This window comes from Emydura macquarii, unplaced genomic scaffold, assembly GCF_026122565.2.
Source record: "Emydura macquarii macquarii isolate MOO-44397 ecotype Brisbane River unplaced genomic scaffold, CSIRO-AGI_Emac_v2 contig_1692, whole genome shotgun sequence".
In the NCBI taxonomy this organism is placed as follows: Eukaryota; Metazoa; Chordata; order Testudines; family Chelidae; genus Emydura; species Emydura macquarii.
The window spans coordinates 956,014-978,214 of NW_027131829.1; the positions used below are offsets into that span (position 1 = coordinate 956,014).

The following is a 22,201-nucleotide window of genomic DNA, read 5'->3' on the forward strand; positions in this document are numbered from 1 at the left end:
CGTGGCTGGGATGTCACCTGGGGCCGGGGGTGGGATCCGGAGCCTGCCGCCACCGCAGCAGGTAGCGTAGGCGCCAGATGCTCATTTCCCAGACGGCCTCACCAATGGCCACAGACCTGCCCATTGAGAAGGGCCCTGAGCTCCCATGGGAGCCTGTGGCAGGGTCCCCAGGGGCGAGCCCAGCCCAGCGTCCCATCGCTGGAGAGGCAGGCCCACGAAGGCCTTGGAAACACGTCCTGTGCAGCTGCCGAGACGAACGGCCTGGCTCCGTCCTGCCCATTTGGCCTGGGAGCCCTTGAGGCAGGGCCCATCTCTCCCCATGTCAGTGTAGTGCTTGGCCCCAGTGCGCTGCACCCCACGGCACGGCCCACGCCCGCACCGAGTGCAGGCATCATCTCAGCACCTCTCTCCTGCTCCCCTTTGTCTGCAGCTGTTGGATCCCCCCGAGTGTGGCAACGGCTTTGTGGAGGCCGGAGAAGAATGCGACTGTGGCTCACTTGCGGTGAGGGGCTCTGCTGGAGGGGGCGGCGGCTGTTTTCAGTTCCCCCCACGGGGACGGAGGGTGCCCCGGACCTCGAGGGAGGGCACAGTTGTGGGATGGGGCCACTGGGGGCATCCATGATGAGGACCCAGGTGTTGCAATGTGGGGCTGAGGGAGAGGGGGCGAGGCTGTGGCTGCCTGGCTGGGGTGCATGCTCCGCACCTCCCTGCAGTTCAGTGGGAGCGAAGACAGGCTTCAGAGGCAAGGGAGGGTTCCCGGAGCCAAGCCCTGCTGCTCCCAGCCTGCAGCTCCAGCTCAAAAGCAGGGCGGGTCAGAGCCTGGTAGCTGGGCCTCGGGGAGGGCATGGGGGGCATTGGGAGTAGGCATTGCTGGCTGCGTGTAGGACTGCAGCCTTAGCCCTGCAGCCTGCAAGCCTGAGTACACGGCCACTGAGCCCCGCCCGGGGCAGTCGCTCCTTGGCACGGGCCCCACGCGGCAGCTGCTTGTGTCTGTCCTCGGCAGGAGTGTGCGAAGGGTGGAGGCGACTGCTGCAAGAAATGCACCCTGAGCCACGACGCCCTGTGCAGCGACGGGCCCTGCTGCAAAGGCTGCAAGGTGAGGGGGGCGCGTGCGAATCCTGTCCTGCAAGTCTGGCTAGTGCAGACCGTGGGCACCAGCGGGCGATGCAGTCACGTGCCGGGGCAGCACCTCTCCAGGGGCAGGGCAGGTTATTATCTGAATGCTCCGGGCAGGGGCCGGGGGCTACCTGGAGGTACCAAACCGGAGACGGGCCCTGCCCCGGGGCCTTCCCGCACAGACCTGACAGCCCTGGCTGGCTCCACCGCAGGGCAGGGAAGACAGAGCTGGCCAGGCAGTGAGCATCCCAAGGCTGGGATCCCCGGTGCTGGGTGGCTCAGCTCTTAGAGCACCGACGAGCCCCAGGGTCACCGCGCTGGGCCGCGCCAGGGAGCACCAGGATGCTTACCCCGAGGGGCTGAGCACATGCTCTTCCTGTCCCTGCGCCCTGCCGCCACGTGCTGGTGTGGCCAGCCCAGAGCAGGGATTTCTGCTGTTGGGACCTGCAGCGCTGGCGCCGGCTCCTCTGCCGCACCCCGGTGCCAGTCATGGCCTGGGCGCCCATCTCTTTCAGTACGAGCCGCGGGGCGCATCGTGCCGGGAGGCTGTGAATGAGTGTGACATCCCGGAGACCTGCACTGGGGACTCCAGCCAGGTGAGAAGGAGCTGGGGGTAGGGGGGAGCTGAGCTGGGATCCTGCTCGTTGGCGGCTGTGTGACGCCTGTTGGACGAGCTGCCTCCAACAGGGCCTGGAGGCTGTGCTGAGTCCTGCCCTGCGGCAAGCAGCCCGGCCCCCAGCTGCCTGATGCCAGAGCCCCAAGCCTGGCCCTGGGGTGGACGAGGGGGTTCCTGCTGGGCAGAGCGGTGCCAGGGGCCAGGACTGGTGGCGTGGGGTGTGTGAGGAGCCGGGGCTGGCAGAGCAGGGGGCATCGGCAGAGCCCACGGACATTCCTCTTCTCTCCGCAGTGCCCGCCCAACCTGCACAAGCTGGACGGCTACTTCTGCGAACACGAGCAGGTAACAGCCCTGCAGAGCGCGGGCAGGCCCACGCCCACTCCCCAGCCGGGCTGACTGGCTCGCCCACGCCCGCTCCCCCAGCCGGGCTGACTGGCTCGCCCACGCCCGCTCCCCCAGCCGGGCTGACTGCCTCGCCCACGCCCACTGCCCCGCCGGGCTCACTGGCTCGCCCACGCCCACTGCCCAGCCGGGCTGACTGGCTCGCCCATGCCCGCTCCCCCAGCCGGGCTGACTGGCTCGCCCACGCCCACTGCCCAGCCGGGCTCACTGGCTCGCCCACGCCCACTGCCCAGCCGGGCTCACTGGCTCGCCCACGCCCCCTCCCCAGCCGGGCTGACTGGCTCGCCCACGCCCACTCCCCAGCCGGGCTGACTGGCTCGCCCACGCCCACTCCCCAGCCGGGCTGACTGGCTCGCCCACGCCCGCTCCCCCAGCCGGGCTGACTGGCTCGCCCACGCCCGCTCCCCCAGCCGGGCTGACTGGCTCGCCCACGCCCGCTCCCCCAGCCGGGCTGACTGGCTCGCCCACGCCCGCTCCCCCAGCCGGGCTGACTGGCTCGCCCACGCCCGCTCCCCCAGCCGGGCTGACTGGCTCGCCCACGCCTGCTCCCCCAGCCGGGTTCACTAGCACAGCCGCTTGTGCAGGCGCACAGGCACAGCTGCTCCATCCAACACGTCCCACGTCCAGCCCAGCCCGCTGCACGCCTGAGGCAGGCAGGCAGGGAACTCCCATGCCTGACCGCTCGCTGTGTGGCTGCCGTCCCCATGCCATGTGACACGAGCCGGGCATGTGAGCGGGTCTGGACACGTGTGTGCCCATCTGCAAGTGTTCCTGGGTGAAATCTGTCTCTCTCTGCTCCACAGGGCCGCTGCTACGGTGGCAGGTGCAAAACCAGAGACAGACAGTGCAATGCACTCTGGGGGCGTGGTAAGTGCCTGCTTGACCCCTCCAGCGTCCCCGCCTCAGCTGCAGCGATATGGGGGGTCAGGCTCAGAGCACAGAGTGCAAAGGGGGGCTCATGCAGAGCAGGGGGTGCGGCAGGGGGGGGGTGTGCAGAGCAGCGCTGAAGGCTGGATCCCAGCAGCCCAGGGTCCATGGCCCCCCTGGCGACGCACGCAGAGCTGGCAGCTGGGGTCACTGGAGTGCCCAAGTCACTGAGGCCCCATAAGCCAATCTCTGCTCTGGCTTCTGTCAGCATCACTGCGGCTTCTCACCCAGAGCTGCCCTCTGGTCCTGCGCCCACAGACACAGACGAACGGCTCCTTCTCGTGGACGGGGAGATCAGAATCGGGCCCTTTGTTTCTTTATTATTCCCAAGCAAACCAACATCCAAACCCAATTCGCTTCCAGCGAAGCAGCAGCTCCCCCTGCTTCTCCTTGGCCGTGCTTCTCCTTGGCCGGCAGAGCCACACAGCTCTGTTAAAGGCCCACCCTGGCCCCAGAGACACCCGGACCCAGTGCACCGCTGGCCTCCCTCTCAGCCTGTCATTTACATCCATGCCGAGGAGGCGCGATGCTCCCGGCTCCCCACGGACCCTCGCCACTCACAGCACCAGTGTAATGGGTGGCACCAGGTGGAGGGAATGGCGAACTGGCCCAGCTGTTTGCAATAAACCACTATGACTGTTAGGGGTCGAGGCCCATTGAAATCAGTGGGGCAGGACGTCACCCTACGGGTTAATTCTCTTCTTGCCTATCCCTCATAGACCCCCCTGGCGCTGGCTATCCTCCCACTCACGCCAGTCATTCCACTGCCTTCCCTGCGGTGAGGTGACATACACCCGGGTAAGGTACGGGAATCAGCCTGGGCCGGGCAAACGCTCCCTGGAAGGCTGTGGGCTCAGCCGTGGGCCGTAGTGGGCGCGTAGTGACTGCAGCCATTGTGGGGCGCCCAGCACGGCCCGGTGCCACGCTGCATGTGTGTCTGGCGTGGGCGGTGAGTGGGCGCTGGCCCAGGGCTAATGGAAGTTCTGGCAGTTCTGGGGGCTGGGACGCCTGGGTTCTGTTCTTGGCTCTGGCACAGACCTCGCGGCAACTCAGCCGCCCGCTCCCTGCCCCACGGGTCGAATGGAGGAGCGTGATGGGACGGGTCCCACGCTGACACGCCTGTCCCACGGGCTCACAGGCGTGTGCTCTGCCATGGGAAGGACTGAGCCAGGAGCAGACGCCTTGCACCCCTGCCAGCCGCTGCCTGGGCGGAGCATCGCCCTGCTTGGGGCGGATGGGGCGAGGGCAGGGCATGGCTGCGGGTAACCCTCCGTCTCTCGCTACGCAGCGTCCGCCGACAGGTTCTGCTACGAGAAGCTGAACGTGGAAGGGACCGAGCGAGGGAGCTGTGGGCGCCAGGGCCCGGCCTGGGTACAGTGCAGCAAGCAGTGAGTGCTGGCCTGGGGCACCGCCCGCTCTGTGGGGTGGGAGATGGGCATCGCAGCGTCCCCTGTGCATGCCCCAGCGCACACACCCGTACCACCCCCTCCACTCACTGCCACCATCGGCCTGGTACCTGCTCTGTGCCAGGGAGGCTCTGACCCCCTCCGCCCCCAGGACACGCCACTCCCTCACCCTCCCTCTGCCGCCATGGGGCCCAGCCCCTGTAACCAGTCTGCCTGTCCTGTGCGTGGGGTGGGGCAGCTGTCAAGCCCGTTACATCACTGGGGACCCTTGTCCTGACAGCGTTCTCCCCTCCCCAGCCTTGCTCCACCATTGGGCCGGGCCGGGTGGGGTGCAGCTGGGCCTGGCCAGGCTCCCTGGGTAGGGCGCTGAGCAGCTGCACTTCGTGTGCACCTTACAGGGACGTCCTGTGCGGCTACCTGCTCTGCACCAACATCTCGGGCCAGCCGCGGCTGGGCGAGCTGGGCGGGGAGATCACCACCATGACCTTCTACCACCAGAACAGATACATTGACTGCAGGTGGGCGCCGGGCGGGGCCGGGCGGGAGCCAGGGAGGGGGCGAGCGCGTCACTTGGGGCACCCCGACACAGGGCTGGCCACGGTGGGGCCGGCTCGGTTGCTCTCTCCTGGCTCAGCACATCCCAGGTGGCCTGGTTGCAAGTGCCCGTCGGTGCCCGCTGGGAGCACCTGCCCCGTAGCTGCAGCACTCTCGGGGTGACATGCCAGGCAGTGCGTTGTGGGCTGGCGGAAGGGGAGCAGCTGAGCGGGGACGGTGCGTTCCTAGGAGAACCCCATTGTGGCTTGGCGTTGCTCCGGCTGGTACAGCCGGGCCCAGTCTCACTGCCCCCCAGTCTCAGACCCCAGTGCTGGGCCCCATGTGCTGCACAGCCCCTGGGCACAGCCCAGCTCACGGGGTCCCGGGGACAGACCCCGCTCTGACACTCCTGGGGCCTGGAACCAGTGCCTCAGCACACACCGCCCCCGCCCCTGGCACTGGGAGCGCTGGTTCTCCATCACCCCTTCAGAGGGCCGGTGGCAGGGCGTGTCTGTGCTGAAGTCAATCCGCCTCCCCGAGTCCTGCCGGAGCCCTCGCGATCTTACCCCGGGGTGAGGCCGACCTCGCCATAGCACTCGGTGCAGAATTTGGCACAGCCCCGAGCGAGGTGGCTGGGTCCAGCTCACGGGCCAGCGCAGACCCGGCCTGAGCAGAGGGCGCAGGAGTTTCACTGCTCTGCCGTTACCCTGCAGATAAACATAACAGGCTCTGCGCCCCAGGCTCCCAGCCACCGCCACCGCCCCGTAAACGGCAGAAGGGAAACAGCAACGTCCTGAACCCAGCGCCCTGCCTGGGCCCTCCTGGGCCGGGGGTTTGGCCAGTGTCTGCTGGCAGGCATGGCCAGTCGGGTGGCCTCTTGCCTAGAGACACCCTCTCTTTAATTGCCCCTTTTGCCCATGTGCGTCCAGGGGGTTCAGGGCTCCAGCCCCCATTTCTGCCCCCGTGTGGAGAGATGTTCAAAGGCAACGGCCCCCTGGTTCCCATGGGGCGTCAGTCAGCACTGAGGGGCCCGGAGCGCTCCCCAGCCACAGTCGGCCGAGCAGTGGCTGCTGCGACCCACCCAGGAGGTGCCTGAAGCATGATTGGCACAGATCTGCGCCCTGACGGGGCCATGGGCAAGGCTCTGGGGCCCTTGGGACATGTTAGCCAACCCCAGGGGATGGACAGTGTCACCTGCCCCCTCCCTCAGCCCCTCTTCCTCTCCCCAGAGGTGGCCATGTCCAGCTGGTGGATGGCTCGGACCTGAGCTACGTGGAGGACGGCACGCCCTGTGGCCCCAGCATGCTGTGTCTTGACCACAAATGCCTTCCAGCATCAGCCTTTAATTTCAGCTCCTGCCCCGGCAGCTGGGACAGGAAAATCTGCTTCGACCATGGGGTGAGTCCTGGCCGGGGGCTGGGATGTTCCAGGGCTCCCTCTGCCCACAGGGAACAGCTCTGCAGGGTGGAGACCTCACAGCATGGGCGCATAGAGGCGGCCCCTGCCCAGGGCACCCAGGGTCTCCCACCTTCACTGCCCCCCGTGCCCCATTTCCACCCCACAGGAGCAGCACTAACCCCTGGTGGGCGTGCGGGGTGCTGTGCTCTGGTCTCTCCTTTCCAGCGCTCCCAGGCGAGTGCACGTCGCTGCCTGCGGGGGGCGCTGCATGCAGACTCCATGAATCCCCTCTTCCCGGCGCAGCCAGCCCCATGGCAGTGGGTCAGACCGATTGGATGGCTGACCCCGGGGCAGGGTGGGAACCCTGGGGGGATCCCCTGCCATTGGGCGGCTGGAGCCGGGGCTATGGGAGACCTCAGCCCCGCTGCTGTAATGCTCAGGGCTCTTAGGTTGTGGGGCACCCCATGGGGAGGTGGCGGGAGCCCAGCCTCGAGGAGGCCAGAGAACCTCCGTTGCAGCCCCAGCCCCAGGGAGGCCCCGCGCGGATGGACTTGACTGCCTGCGACACTCACCCGCCTCCCGGTCCTTCGCCCAGGTCTGCAGCAACGAGGGGAAGTGCATCTGCCACCCGGACTGGACGGGGAAGGACTGCAGCATCTACAACCCCGTCCCGGAGCCCCAGCCCACCGGCGAAACCGAGAGATACAAGGGTCCGTGTGTCCCCGCGGCGGGGGGTTCTCGTCCACCAGGCCTCAGGGCCGAGATCCCCAGGGCGGTCATGGGCCAGGCTGGTCGCCCTCCCCCAGAGACATGGCACCTCCCTGCCCAGCCTGATCCCACCCCATTCCTGCCCCCCAGCCCTGCCCAGGAAATGACCCCCACCCTGGCAACCCCCTGCCCGTGCTCCTTTGCCCCTGCCAGGAGCCGTGCCCCGCCCCACATGCTGCGACACGGCAGGCTGTGGGTCGAGGCTGCTCTGTCTCTGGCGCTCCCTGTCCCCAGACGACCCAGCTCGCCCCATAGATCCAAATGCCCCACTCTTCTGCCTAACGATGGGGCCACACAGTCCCCCCCCAGCCCCTCGGTCTGTCGGGGGGGCCAGCTAGAGGGGTGTCTCCACAGGAGACTTTTGGCTGCTTTTGGCTGTGGTTTGCCCCTGGGCATAGAGCCATGAGCTATGGCTGGGGTGCCAAGGGGCACGAAGCCCTGCGGCAGAGCCTGTGGTGCCGTGGCTGATGAAAGGGAGGGCTGGGCCTGCAGGAGCACCCCCCCCGCTGTCTGAGGCAGCCCGGCTGGCTGCAGGGAGCCAGGGTGCAGTGGAGGGCCCCTGGACAGCAGAGCTCAGGGTGTCCCAGACCCATGTACGACCCGGGCGGCAGGGCACTGGATGGGCTCCGGGGCAAGCCTGAGCCTTGGCATCTGCTGAGCCCCCAGGGAGGGGGCAGGACCCCCGCAGGTGGTCCCTGAGGGTCCGAGGGCAGGAGCGTGTGCTGGGAAGCTGGTTTTGTGCCAGGCTCGCCGTCGGGAGAGTGGCGCTGGGGGGTGCCATGCCCTGCGCTGCTCCCCTCACTCCTGGCTCAGTGCTTGGCCATTGCCCCACGAGAAGCGGGGCTGGGCCCAGGGGGCAAAACCGCAGCAGAGTCCAGGGCCATGACCTGCCCCTCACAAGCCAGGCCCTCGCTCTGCAGCTGACCCGTGTCCCTGCTCTGCTCCTGTCTCCTCACAGGTCCCAGCGGCACCAACATCATCATTGGCTCCATTGCGGGGGCCGTGCTGGTGGCTGCCATTGTGCTCGGGGGCACCGGCTGGGGATTTAAGTAAGCAAACACCGCACGCCCCTTCCTGATTGCACGCTCCCTCCGTGCCCGGCGCGGGCTCTGTGCCCCAGAGCCGCCCAGCTCAGCGCCAGGGCCTGCCAAAGCGGGGCAGCCATTTCCCAGGCCAGGGGAGCCCCGGCATGGCAGCGCGCTCAGCTGTGTGGGTCAGGCTGGGGGACTTGGCAAGTCTGACCCGCTGGAGGAAAGGGTCGGGCCCACCAGCCCTGCTGCTAGATTGTGCCCCCGCCCCTCGGGCTGGGCCTGGCCCGGAGCAGCCATGGGGCAGGGAGCGGCTGGCTGGCAGACGGGGTAGCAGCAGCACAACTCCTGTGCGCCAAGGGAGGGGGCACAGGAAGGGAGCTGCGCACTGGGGGGTGGGTGCCCACGCTGCTGATCCCCGGCCCTGCCCCCATGGCTGGGCTCCTTGCGGGGCTCAGGGAAGCGGGTGAGGCAATAGGTGCCTGGCCCCTGCAGTGCCCCAGCCTGCCTGCAGCCGTAGGGGGCACTCGGCACTCACGCCACACGCATGGCACCCTGTGTCCCTGCCAGCCCAGGGCCGTGCCTAGTGCCTGGCAAGCCGGGGTGGCAGAGGGCGAGGGCTCTGGGCAAGGGGCCAGCGCGGCGGGAGAGTGGGGGACAGACAGACAGACAGGGGACAGAAGGAGCAGCATAGAGCTGCGGGTGGGCAGAGGATGCTGGGCTCCAGGGGCCAGGAGGGAGCCGGGCAGAAATCACCAGTGAGGAGCATGCCCCCGCCACACCTGATGCCTTCTGGGGCAGAGTGGGGCAGAGGGGCGCTGGAGTGGGGGGGCCACCCAAGGAGGGTGGCCGGCAGGAGTATGGGGCCCAGTCCGTGGGCAGAGGTGGGTGCACGTGTAGGGCCTGCGGTGTGGTGACTGCATGCCCGAAGTGGGGTGCGCTGCCCTGCCCTGACCCGCATGGAGGGGCGGTGGGAGCCCGGGCCCTGAATCCACACGCCAGGTATCTGGCAGCAGTGCGGGGCTGGGTGCTCTGGGCAGGGCCCCCCAACCTGGGGGCTGTGCCAAGGCGCTCCCGGGGTGAGCTGGGGCCCTGCTCCGGCCTTGGCTGGTGGTGCTGCCGCACCGTGCTGCGGGGACCAGGCGTGCGCTCTGGGCGTGGGGCAGCTCTTGCGCCTGGGTGGCCATGGGCCCAGACCCTGGGGGGTCCAGCAGGCTGGGCTGCTGCTGTGCTGGTGTTCGGGCCCCGTCGGCTGTGCCCGGGGGCGCCAGACAGTGTGAGCAGGCAGTGCTGCTCCCGCTCGGGTCTGGGCTCAGAGCCCTGGGCAGCACCAGAGCTGGCGAGGGAGCCCCTATGGCAGGGCAAGAGCAAAGCTTTTGGGGCAGCCGTGCTCAGCGGAAAGGCCCCTGGGGCTGGAGCACAGGCTCCAATGCCCCCTCCCTGGGAAAAGCTGCCCCTCATTTCCCAGGCCACGCCAGCCACCTGCCCTGGCCCTCCACGGCCCTGCTGCCTTCGATCCCCCCCACACTGGTGCCACTCAGAGCTCAGCTCCCTGCAGCCTGCACCCGAAATACTTGGCAGGAAGGGCTGAGAGCCCTGCCATGGGTCCTGCGCGGGGCTCCAAGGAGGGGTCTGTGCTGGGCACCCATGGCTGGGGGGCAGCCCCTCTGCCCTGGCTGGTCCCACGGCTCCCGGGGATGAGATTTTCAATGGCACGCAGGGCCTGATTTTTCAGCGCCCAGCACCCAGCAAAGTAAGGCAGCACTCCAGGCCACGCCTGCAAAGCCCCGCGGCTGGTACTGACTCCCGGCTGGCCCTGGCAGAGCATGGGCCCTGGCGGGGCCGGGGCAGAGTGGGGCAGGTGTTGGACACACACAGCAGCGCTGCCCCTTGTAGGCCAGTGCAAGCGCGGCTGGGGCTGAGCCTGGCGGCCTCGCTAACCGTCTCCCTCTCTCCTTTCTCCTCGCCTCGCCCAGGAACATCCGGAGAGGAAGGTATGGCCCGGCCCAGCAGGGGATGGTGTAGCCACCCTCACTCGTCTGTCACCCGTCTCCATCCCATCCCATCTCATTCCTCGCCCGCCGGCTGCTTGGACGCTCCCGCCGGCTCCTGCTGGACGCTGCTTCTGCCAGGCTGGAACCCGCTGCGCATGCCCGGCTCTTTCCAAAGGCGCCGTCCATCCGTCCATCCATCCCACCCAGCCATGGCCACTGCTGCCGGCGCCGCGTGGCTGGGCCCCCCTGGCTGGGAACAGGCCGCAGTGTCCTGGGAGCTCGGGCCCGCTGGGCCAGGCCAGAGGCAGGGGGCAGGGGCAGGCAGCGCTGGGTCTGCACTGCTCCAGTGTCGGGCTGCAGCTGCCCTTGCTGCCAGCAGCACCTGCTGCCCTGTGCGTAGCAGGATCCTGCCTTCCTCTCCCTGCACCATCTCCTGGCCAAGAGCCGGCTGCACCCCACCAAAGGGCCTGGCCAGCTGGAGATGGGCTGCAGGAGGAACATGCCAGGCTCAGCCGGCTCCCCCGCCCCCTCCCTCCATCGGCTCCCCTGAAGTTGCCCCATTCCCACGGCGAGGCGCCCAGGCCAGCCCTGCCCGGCAGACGCAGGGAGCGGCCGGTCCCACGGCAGGGACTGGATGGGGGGGGTGGGGGAACCGTGCCCCTGATGTGAGCCTCCCACCATGTGTCAGTGTCTGTGTGTCCATCTGGTACCCCCTCGGGCCGTGCCTGTCTGCTTCGTCGCTCGCCATCTTCTGCTGAGGAGCCCTGCCCCACCCCCAGGCTCTGCCCCACACATGGGGCGCAGGTGGGGGAAGCAGGGTCGCTAGGCTAGAGGCCTGAGCTGGCCCCGTGCTAGCTGCTCCGTGGGTCAGTGGGCATCGGGGCACCCCAGGCCCGGCCTCGCCCCGCTCGCCAGGCACCCTGTGCTGCATGTCCCGAATGCTAGCCAAGGCCGTGTCTGCCACCGCCCTGCACGCGCGAGCGCCCTGGCCCGGGTCATGGGGGCAGGGCATGGAGCCTGGCATCAGCCTGCACATCCCTCATTCGAGGTGGCCAGTTCAAACCCTGCCCCGGCCAGTTCACGGCAGGTGCCTCCTCTGGGTCCCACTCCAGTGGCAAATCACGGGCCCCCAGGAGTGCAGAGGTGGGGCCAGGAGCGTCCCAGCCAGTGTGGGGTGCCTGCAGCCCCTGCCCCAGTGCTGACTCCCCCCCAGCTGGAGGTGGGCCTCAGACACGGCAGCGTGGGGCCCGGAGTGGGCGGGTGAGTCTCCTGGACCTCCAGGCTGGGTGCGGCGAGGTGAGGCCCAAACGTCAGGCCCAGGCAGGGGCCTGGGTGGAGACCAGCGGCTGGGATGGGGCTAAGCAGACGCTGCAGCTCCGCTGACCCTTTGCCCAGGCTGGGGCATCCCGCGGGCCCTTGCCCGCATCTCCTGACCTGCCCCTCACTTCTGTGTTTCAGGTCGGGAGGGGCCTAGCACGTCCACCCCCTTCTGGCGGCTGTCTGTCTGTCTGCCTGCCTGCCCTTCGACGGGGCGGGGGCGAACTCTCCTCACACACAAGCCAGCCACCGAATAGCGATGCGACGCGTGAACAATCAGCCACGTCTTCCGCTGCTGCCCCGCGCCGCCGAGCCTGGGAGGAGAGAGCCTGGCTGGGCCCTCCCGCGGCTGGCGCTGCCCTTCTGACTGCCACGGCAAGGGCCCGGGTGGCCCCGACTCTGCACAGACCCTGCAGCCGTGTGTGGCCGTTGCTCCCCAAGGGCACCCGCTCCTCGCGGGGCTGGCTGCCGCCCGGCCCTGCCTGAATGTAGCTTCACCCCCCTGCACTGGCCTGCCACCGATGCCTGCACCCACCCACCGACCCCGGCACAGCTGGCCTTCCTGTGGGGCAGAGACTGGCTGGCGAGGCGCCGGGGATGGGCGAGGCGCCGGCTGGGACGGAGGCAGAGCCACCTCGTGACCCGGCCTCTGTGGACGTGGCTGGCCTGGCCTGGCCGCAGCCTCACTGTGTCTCCAGCGCGTACCCCGGCGCTGCCCCCATGGCTGGGGGATTGCTGCGCCGAGGGGCGGGAGGTCTGCGGGGGCGATGGTTACTCAATGCGACAGGATGAATGTAGCTGGGGCAGCGCGGGGCTGGGCTTTGGGGGTGTCGGGGGGGGGGGGTTGAGATGTTGGGCTGGCGTCTCCCCCTCCCCCCGCCCAATAACCTCTAACGGCTGCAACCCGGCGAGGAGGCCAGGACGCCCATGTGGCCGCCAGCCCAAACCTGCCCCGGCCCCTCCCCGCCAAGGCCCCGGGTAAAACCGACAACCTGCCCGGGGGGCCGAGCTCTGCTGGTGAGAGAGCCGCATCTTCAAACTCCTGCGGGCTCTTCGCGGGTCAGCCCCAAAGCGCGTCGCTCACCAAATAACAGCTGGTCCCTCCCCCACCTTGTGTCTCTGCAGTCCTGGGCCCAGCAACACCGCGAACACACTGCCCTGGGACACGGGTCATGCAGACACCTGCCAGAACCAGCCTGGGCCGACTGCCAGCAAGCTGCCCCTCCGCACTGCCCTGACACAGCCCAGCCGCTCTTGTGCGTGGGCCAGGTGCTGGACTGGGAGCCAGGACTCCTGGATTCTCTTTCCAGCTCAGTCACAGCCTCACTGTGCAGCCTTAATAATTGTGTCCCTGCCCGTGCCTCAGTTTCCCCAGCTGAAGCAGAGGTGTGACGATGCGGCGCTGTCAGGAGGGACCAGGCTGGCTCTGCTTGTCTCTGTGCCCAGGGCCTTCGCTCCTCTCCGTGAAGCAGCTGTTCCACTGCGGTCATTTCTCCTGCCTTCCTCTGAGCGCAAGCGACCAGCCCCTCAGGCCCCAGCTGCTGGGCAGGGAGCAGTGAGGCTGGAGGCTCAGCCAGGTTCCCTGGTCCCACCATGCAAGTCCAGAGCTTTCCAGGCGACTCGGAGAGACCATGTTGGTGCTGCTGCCTGGGCGGGCTGGCCCCTTGCCTCTGGCACAGCTCCACGGCCACCCAACACTGCACGGGACCGCCAGGGCCTCAGACCCCTTTGCAAACTCCTGTTGGAGCTGGGTGCGCAGCCAGCCCCAGCAATTTAATTCAGCCCACCACAGACGTGAAGCTGCTGAGCTGAGTCCCCCCAGCACAGCCATCGCACCACTGTGCCGGGGCAGGAGAATCGGCCCTGCCGGGGCAGAGACCCCATGGCCACTGGAAGAAAAGATCTTGGCCCTGGAAAGTGGCTTGGGGGGGGGGGGGGGGGGTTTCCATTCCCGGTCCCTGGGGCAGGCTCGGCAGCAGGTGTGGGGCCAGGGGCTGGCTGGTGTCACAAGCCTGGTAAAATAAAGCACCGGGCAAGGTTCAGTTGCACAACCCAGAGGCTGTGACCAGTGCAGCAGGGCTGAGTGGAGCTGCCCCACCTCGAATGTTCTCCGTTCCCCAGAGCCCTGGCCAGCCCCCCCAGCCCTCACCCTGCTGGCCTGGCAGGGCCCCGCATCCCACACCCACCCCAAAGCCTGTGTTGGCTTTGCCGTCTGCTCACAGGACACGCACAGCCTCTGCTGGATCACAAAGGCCGCAGGAGGGACCCTCACCTGGGGAGGTGAACGAGGGGCTCACCAGGGACTCCTCTAGGGCGGACGGGGTGAGGGCTGGGGGATGCGGCATGGGGGAGACACTGCTAACTGCTGACGGGTTTTTGGCTGGGGGCATCCCGGCCCTAGTAAAAGCCAGGCCTCTTCCAGCGGGAGGGAGGGTTGGAGGGGGTGGCTCCTGAGTTGTTTCCAGCTAGCCCGGAGCAGGGCAGGCGCTCTGCCCTCTGTGGCGGGCACAGCATGTCCCACTAGCTGGGACTGGGGCGGTTTGACTTAAAGCTGACTTGGGTCTGCTCCCTGGTGTGCGGGTGTGAAGATGGTGTAAACACCATCGACGTCAGTGGGGTAACCAGATTTACACCACCCGCTGGGCTCCGGCCCGAACCTATTTTGCTTGGTGTAGATTCCCCCCCCCCCACCGCATGGCTCTCCGTGGCCTGGCTGGGTTGGGTGTTCGGCGGTGGGGTAGCAATGCCAGGACACAGGCGCGTTGGCAATTCTGGCCCAGGTTTTCAAACATAGGAGCCTCGAGGCAGGTTCCTAAAGCCCTACTGAGGCACCTAAATAAATGGCCTGATGAGCCGAAGTGCTGAGCACCCACAGCTCCCATTGCAGTCAACGGGTGCTCAGCACCGCTGGGATCTGGAGTCTATGTAGGTGCCTAAATACAGGTTTTGGAGCCGAACTTTAAACTCCCAAGTGTTTTAATTGTGGCCCATTGGAATAAATCTCCCCCCGTGTCTCCAGTAACCCAGCTAACTCAGATCAGTGCACAGGACAGAACTGACAGCCTCAACACGCTTCCAGGCTCTTCATCTCTGCTTGGACCGTGAAACGCGGCACGCCCGTCGCTCGAAGTGGCCAGGTTTGGGTTGCAAAGACAGCAGAGGAAAATTTGTTAATTCAGGGAAAAAGAAGTTTCTTTTTTGGGGAAAAAAGGGTTCTTGGAAACATTTGCAAAACCTAAACTTGAGTTTATGGGGTGTGTCGGAGCCGCCGCAGGCAAAACCCTGCCCTGTTTGCAAGCCCACGCGTGTGGGGGAACCCGAGACTGGCTTAAAGCAAAGTAGCGCTGACGAGTGTCTAGCTCCTGTCTTAGTGCAATGAAGGGAACCAGCAGCAGGGTGAAAAGCGAGCGGGGTGTTGTTAGTACCACAGAGCAAACGCTGAGCTACAGACCTGGCGTGACAGCAGCCCTGGTCCAGTGCCTTTACGTCGGGAGTTAAACACACAGGACCAAATCCTGACCTCAGTTACGGGCCTGCCACAGACTAGCTGGGGGGGACGGGAGCATGGAGGCCAGAGCCCTGCGCTCAGTGCAGCCACCCACGGCAAGGGGCAGATCCTGCTGTCGCCCTGCAAGGGGGCAGACGCCACCATTGTCCTTCGGGCCCCGCAGTTTCCACCAGAAGGCAGAGCTACTCCGTGGCCAGCCGCGAGCTCGGCCCTGGGAGCTGCCGAAGTGCCCCTGCGGGCAGCGCCCGTTCCGTGCTGGGCGCCACGGCACAGAGCCCGTGCGCAGGGAGCCTGGCAGCTCCGCAGACAGAGGCGGCTGCACGGCCTTGCCCCACGCTCAGCCGTAGGCTCCTCTTAGTGTTGTCATCTGGGGCCGCCGCGGTCCCCTGGCCCAGCCGGTGCAGGGGCTATAGCGGTTGGGAGTGGACCTGGCACATGCTGGGAGGCAGCAGCAACCATTTCCCCTGGCCCTTGGCAGTGGAGACCTGGGAGCTGCAGAGGGCAAAGTGGGGCTTACGGACCAAATACGCCACGAAGTGCCCGATGCCACCTGTGGCCGTGTGCCTTCCGCCCCCGGCTTACAGGTGCGCTCAGAGTGAGATGGAGCACTTCCGTTTCCACAGCTGCCAGTTCCTGGGGAGCTGCCCGTGGCCTTCCCCTGGACAAAATCTGGGTGCCCCGTTCTGTGCCCAAGGCTCAGACCCTGGCAACAAAATGCCACCTGCCTGTGGCAGCATTGCGGGAAAAGAAGCAGGCAACGTAGTGTCACCACGACCAGGGCAGGCAGTCCCTGGGCGCTGCTGTAGATACACAGCGGCCTCTTAACAAATGTAGGTGCGTGCATGGGTGAACTGCGTGGCATGTTGGGCTGGCTGGTGTCTGGATGTGGGAACCCCCGGGGGGGGGGGTGCAAGGGGTGTGATGGCTAACAACCTCCGTGCCCACATGGAGCAATCTGAATCCCTTTAACATTACCCAGTAGCCAGCACCGAGTGTCCAGCGGGAGCCGAGAGGTCGAGGGAAGGACCCGCTCCCGTTTGCCTGCAGCGGCGCCAGGCGGGAAGCCCTTCCCAGAAGATTGTTCCCCGGACAGCCCCACTTCGTCTTGGTCCCGCATCCCGGCACGCATCGGGGCCCCCAGAACCGGGTTTGTCCAGGCCCCATGCAGCATGGGGATGGCGCATGCGGCCTGCCTGTCTGTTGTGTTGCTCTGCAAGGGGCCCAACGCTACCACCACGGGGCATTGTGTGCACTGCACTGTACGTGCTGAGGGCGGAAGCTGGGTGTTTGGACCAGGGGCGGCGAAAGATTAAAGCACAACTGTGAGGTTTACACGTGGGCCAGTGTCAGCTAAAGCTGCCAAGCGTGGTCAGGTTTCATTGGTCTCCATTAGAGAGTTCACTATAAAGCCGGACTTGCCGGATCCTCAGCCCTCCCGAGTCCTTTCCCGCTCATCTACAGGCTGCAGAGACGGCCCCTGGAGAGTCCTCAGAGCTGGGCATGGTCCGGGAAGCCAGGATCTCCTGGAGTCTATTCCCAGCTCTGCTGCTGGCCTGCTGGCTGGGCCTGGCAAGTCTCCAGGCCGCTGTCTCCCTATCTCTAGAACAGGGTTAACGCCCGGCCCTGCCGCTCCGTGGGCTGGGGACTGATTGCACCGTGCTTTGCAGCTCTGCAGTGCCGGGGACACGGCCGGCGTGTTACAGAACAGCTGCAGGGGGATCCATGTTGGGAACTGGGCCTGTGCCCGTGTCTGCTCCTTGGTGACAGACGGAAGGTGTGTGTGTGTGTGTGTGTGTCTGTGTGTGCACGGTGGGGGGGGGCGGGGTTGCTGGGGTTTCTCTGTTGAGGGGTTAAGTTGTTTTCCTGCTTGTTTTTAACACTAGAAATTCAGGTCCCGTCTAGCCCGGAAGATTCTGTGCCTAGGCGCTGAGACGGGACCAAGGCCAGTCCACAACTTTTTAAATGGGGGGCTCCATGCCCCCTAGTTTTAAAACCTGGCTGGGGGGAGGCCACGGCCCGGCCTGCTGCAGCCTGCCACTCCCAGATCCTGCTCAGCGTCCTCACCTCCTGGCAGCCAAAACTGCAGCAGCAGCTCCTCCGGTCCGGGTGCAGCAGGAAGCGGGTAATGGAGGGGCTGGGGGGAGTGGCGGCGTCACGGGGCGGCAGGGCCTAGGGGCTGAGACAGTCAGGCAGGACTTTTGCAGCCTTCCGGTGCCACGGTTCGGTGGTCGCTGGAGAACTAGTGAAAGGGCAAGAGCTGGGATGTCGAGCCAGGCTGGAGCTTTTCAGCCGCCCGCTAAAAGCCTCCCTCCCGGCATGTCATGCCCAGCCTCGGCGCCCCAGCGAGCCCTCCCTCTAGCCCAGGCTGGCTCAGCACTGCTGCGACTACTGTGGCTAAAGGTTGAGCTAAGCAAGGAAAAAACTTGCAAAGGACTAAAAGAAAGAGGCGCTGAGGCCCCTCGGCTGGGTCACGAAGTGAAAACAGGCGCGCGCCCGGGTGGGTTCAGATGCTCCCAGGGGCTGTCCCAGTCCCCTTTCGTCAGCAGAGTCGCACAGGCACCAGCTGTGCCGCACGGTGCATTCCAGCAACACGTGGCCGAGGGCCCCAACACAACTTGTTAGATCACAGCCTCATCAGCGGCCTCCCAGGAGTCCTGCTCCCCAGCGCCACGCACCAGTGTTGAGTCACACTCGTGCATTGCACTCGGACGTGCACTAGCAGTCACTGGGTGCCCAAGGACCAAGCTGCCCTGGGAGGCAAGTGTGTTAGGATTTGCACACCAGCGCACCAGGCTGAGACCCTGACACTAGCACCTGCAAACACATCATGCGGCAGTTGGTTTCCAGGTAGCCGCGTCGTGCGGCTCTCTGGATCTCACCCAGCCCCAGCTGAGGGGAAGCTTCTCTTGACTTTTCAAACTTCATTTACAATAAAAAGTCTTTGAAAAAGAATGGCCCTTTTTTCCAATGCCCTGAACCCCTCCTGCTAGCCCAGTGGGGACCTGGCTCTGTGGCAGCCCCAGCTGCAGGCTGAGCACATGCTACCCAGAAGCAGCCCTGACGTTACCTGCACTAGAAGTCATGTTGCACCGGGGTGGGGCGGGGTGGGGGGGAAACGTCACAGTTATCACCCTGCGGAATGCCAGGGCTGCCGAGCGCAGGGTGCAGTGGGGGCAGAACGCCGGCCTCCTGTTCAACGCGCCTCAGATAACGGCGAAGCTCCACCAGCAGCAGTGACCCGATACTGTGCAGCTGAGCAGTAGCAAGTCAATCCAGCAGCGGGGCGCACCGCCCCTCCGCACACAAGACTGCCCCAGGCTGGCGTTCGCCCTGCACACCTGCTGCTTGGCCTCCCCGGCGCTGCGCTCCAGAGCCACCGCTGGGTTCCCAGCAGCTGCTGTGGAAATCCATAGGGCCACTCACCGTAGCCTGAGCCTAAAGAACCCAACCCATGGGAGGCTGGGCGGCAGCACCACCTCCACCTGCAGCTCACCTCAGCAGGCACCCCACCTGTGGTCAGTGTGCCGCGCCGATTTCCTCTGCGCTCAGCGCCGGCTCCAGCCCCAGAGACCATCGCCCCCGCCATCCCCCTCCCTGAAAACCCCGGGGTGGGGCAGGGGGCAGGTGTTGGGGGAAGCAGCCCGCTGCTGAGGGAGCCTGGGCCGGGCCTTGGGCAGTAGCTGGGTGCTCCAGACTCAGGTGTTGGGAATGTCATGCAAGCTGTTAAGGGCTGGGATCGGGTTATGGGCAGGCAGCTTTCCAGCCTCCTTTGGCATGGCTATTTTGGGCTGGGTGTGGGAGAAACACAACCAAAATTTGCCACTCAAAGGTGGGGCTCAGCTTAAAAAGTCTGAAAACCGCGGCCCGAGGGTTTTGCAAACTGATGCACCTAGGTCATGTCACCCACCATTGACATGCAGCCACCTCTGGGGTGGAACAGGGCAACTGTTTCATAGAGCTCAGCAAACTTCACAACAGCTCAGGGCAGGGACCAAATGCGAATCCGAAGCGGCAGGGGGTTCGTTGTTCTTCCCTGTCACTAGAGAAGGGGTTTAGTGCCACACTTCTGCTTTGGTCTGGCGCCAACGGCCGGCAGCGAGCGTCGGGGTAGAGCAGCCCCAGCAAAGCTTGATCCAGACCTGGCTTCGCCGGCTGGGCCGGGCACTGAGCCGATTCCCTTCGCAAAGAGCTGCTGGGGCGGCTGATGCGCTTTGCTTGCCAGCCACCACTGGGGGGGGCTCCTGTTCTGCTCCGTGCAGCACCTCGCCCTGCTCCCGGCCCCGCACCCAGAGCCTTCCCCTGGGGCCCGCAGCCGGGCAGCACCTCGCACCTGCAGGACCCTGTGCCTGCTCTCGGCTTAGCGCCACCGAGCTAAGCGTGACAGGTGGAAAGGGAGAGCCCTGCCCTGGCATCCTGGCTGCTCGGCCCAGGGGCCCTCTGAGCACAGGGGGCAGCTGCTACCCATCCCCACCCCAGCGCCCAGCAACCCGCAGAGGGTCACTGCCTGCGCCTGCTCCAGGGCCTGGCCCCTGCGCTGGGGGAAGGCGGGCGCCACTCCGCGGGCGGGCGCCAGTGGGTGACACAGCGAGCGAGTGGAGGGGGAGGCCCTGATCACTGGGAGCTGTGACTGCGCCCCTCAGCAGACCTGGCCTCTGGACCCTGCAGCCTGGCGGCCCCCCCATCCCCTGCCCCTCGGTCCAGGGCTGCCTCGGGGCAGGTGGGAGCTGCAGGCCGGCAGAACGCAGCTGCCCTCCTGCCTGGCGTCAGGCCTCACCTGCACCCAGCTCAGCAGCTGCGCTGCCCCCTCCTCCCCCGGTCCCCAGCTCGAGGGGTGAGCTGTGTCCTCCGCCCTGGCTCAGGCGTGCGCTTGAAAGTGCAGAAACCTGGGGAGGCTGGGCCCAGCCAGGGGTTCTGTGCCCTCATTCCCCCCTCCCCTTGGTGTCCTCTGCCCCCCTCCCCAGCTGCACCCCCAGCCCCACATCCGTCCCCCTGCACTCCCACCCAGGCTTTGGGGAAGGACTTTCTGCTTGGGGGTGGGGGCAGCTCCAGCAGGGCCCCTCCTTTCCCAGAGAGCAGCCAGCCCCCTTTGCGTGGGGAGGGAGGGGAGCAAAGGCCCCCAAGTTGCTGGGCTCTTCCAGCTCCTCCCCCACCCCACAAACGCAGAGGGTTGGGGCTCTTCCTGGTGCTGCTCCCCCAGGAGGCGGGCATGGGGCAGGCGACACGGGGAACGGGCTCACAGGGACCGCCCGGGCTGTGTCCGACCCCTGTGCTGCCTGCACCCTGCAGCGACAGCCTGACCGAGCTGGGCCCTGGGCCTGCACTCGCCCGGGGAGGAGGGGGCCGGTCACTATTTCCGAGGGGCAGCCGGCGAAGAGGGAGATCTGCGGCTTTGGCCTGTGTGGCTTATTCAGCCGCCCTGTGCCTGATCCCGGAAAGCGACACACACGAATCCGGCAGGAGGGAAGAAAGAAAACGGCGGCTGTTGCAAATGGCAGCAGTGGGGAGCCCTGCCCTGCCCCCCACGGACCTCGGCCTGCGGGGTCTCGGGCTTCAGAGAATCATAGAATCATAGAGTTGGAAGGGACCTCAGGAGGTGTCTAGTCCAACCCCCTGCTCAAAGCAGGACTAACCTCAGCTATATCATCCCAACCAGGGCTTTGTCAAGCCGCAGCTTATAAACCTCTAAGGATGGAGATTCCACCACCTCCCTAGGTAACCCATTCCAGTGCTTCACCACCCTCCTAGGGAAAAACTTTTTCCTAATGTCCAACCTAGACCTCCCGCCCTGCAACTTGAGACCGTTGCTCCTTGTTCTGTCATCTGCCACCACCGAGAACAGCCTAGCCCCATCCTCTCTTCTGCCTTCTGCCTTCCCTCAGCCGACCAGCGAGAGGTGTGGGCGTTTCACCGGTGCAGCGGTAGGCAGCCTGCAAAAGCAATTGGGGATTAAAAACTGTTGCACTGTGATGATGCAAGGCCAAGGCGCTCGGCTCGCTCAGAGACACAGAGGCAGCCCCTCTCCAGCCGAAGGGCTGCTTTGCCCCTTTCCCCGCGGTTTATAAATACGCGGCATTAATGCCAGAAGGGACCCCTGCACCCGTGGAGCCTGCTGCCCTGCCTCCCGCTTGCCAGCCGCTCATTCAACAGCGCACGTGGGGCTCAAGTCCTGTCAGTGTTTTCCTTCCTGTCCTAGACTGTTACCCAGCTGTTGAAAAGCTGCCGTGTTCCACCCTAGAGCTGGTGGCATTTCGGCAGGGGCTGTGGAGGAATCTCCTCACCCCAGAGCCAGGCCCCTGTGAAGCAGTCAGGAGACCCAGCGAACACAAAAGCACAGTCCAGTCCCTTGCAAGTCCACACTGTTCAGGGCTTTTCAACTGTAAAATCCTTGGGCGCAGACCGTCCTTTGGGAAACAATGCACTTACTGTGCCCCGGGCGTCACGCCCAGCCTCCGTGGCTTGGGGGGAATGAAATCAATGGCCTCCCAGCCCCAGCCGTGTCCCTGCGGAGGCAGAGGGACGTCCCCCTGCTCGGAGCAGCGAGCGGGACAATGTGCACCGCGGGCTCAGCTCTCCCTGCTTTGCCTTGTCAAGCAGAGCAGCAACCGGCCGGGGCTCCGGGGCCCTCCCGTTCAACGGGCTCATTCTCACCTTGCCCATGACCAGACAAGCGCACGCAGCCAGATCTGAACTGAGCGACCTAGGGCAGCGTGGAGCTGGCCATGCAGAGACAGCTCCAGCACCTGGAGCTGAAGGAAAGGGCTAATGGTTCCCAGAGCCTCTCCCTTCCCCCACTGGCAGACCGGCCACGGGCTCAGCGCCTGTCTGCTTGGCCAGCGAGCTGCATTGAGGCTGGACAAGGAAACAAAGCAGCCCTGCGTGAAGAAGAAGAAGAGCAGCCTGACACTTCGTGAGATGCCCAGGCCTGCCTCACCGTGTTACGCCCTGCCTCGGTGACTAGGAGCATTGCCGGTCTGTTAGCCACACGAACAATCTCCCCGGGACTCTGCCCGCTCTGCAGGGAACACGGGGTGTGCCCCAGGCCCCAACCCCGCAACTGCGGCTCCCTGCACTGGACACGTCCCATCAGTACCAAGGCCACTGTCCCCAGAGAGCTGCAGGTGACAGCTCGGGGCATCGCTCTGTGATCTAGAGAGGGGAAAACGAATGCAGGTTTATTAAGAAGGAAC

General features: G+C 66.0%; 2 protein-coding genes across 2 annotated transcripts in view; one reads left to right on the forward strand and one right to left on the reverse strand.

The window, feature by feature from the left end:
* Window positions 1-10,862, forward strand: part of ADAM11 (ADAM metallopeptidase domain 11) — a 45,141-nt gene extending 34,279 nt beyond the window's left edge. The window contains exons 16-26 of the mRNA XM_067556243.1: window positions 431-502; window positions 1,004-1,096; window positions 1,632-1,712; window positions 2,024-2,074; window positions 2,938-3,001; window positions 4,350-4,449; window positions 4,866-4,985; window positions 6,231-6,399; window positions 6,995-7,109; window positions 8,126-8,216; window positions 10,172-10,862. Coding sequence (XP_067412344.1) covers window positions 431-502; window positions 1,004-1,096; window positions 1,632-1,712; window positions 2,024-2,074; window positions 2,938-3,001; window positions 4,350-4,449; window positions 4,866-4,985; window positions 6,231-6,399; window positions 6,995-7,109; window positions 8,126-8,216; window positions 10,172-10,220 — 1,005 coding nt within the window. The 3' untranslated portion in view covers window positions 10,221-10,862. The remainder of the gene's footprint in view (window positions 1-430; window positions 503-1,003; window positions 1,097-1,631; window positions 1,713-2,023; window positions 2,075-2,937; window positions 3,002-4,349; window positions 4,450-4,865; window positions 4,986-6,230; window positions 6,400-6,994; window positions 7,110-8,125; window positions 8,217-10,171) is intronic.
* Window positions 2,089-2,741, reverse strand: LOC137158500 (keratin-associated protein 6-2-like; the record flags this gene model as incomplete). Its single annotated transcript, XM_067556284.1, has 2 exons — window positions 2,591-2,741; window positions 2,089-2,204 (listed from the first exon to the last, which is right to left on the reverse strand). Coding segments are annotated over exons 1-2 (267 nt in total), but the record flags the coding sequence as incomplete, so codon positions are not given.
* Window positions 10,863-22,201: the final 11,339 nt, after the last annotated feature.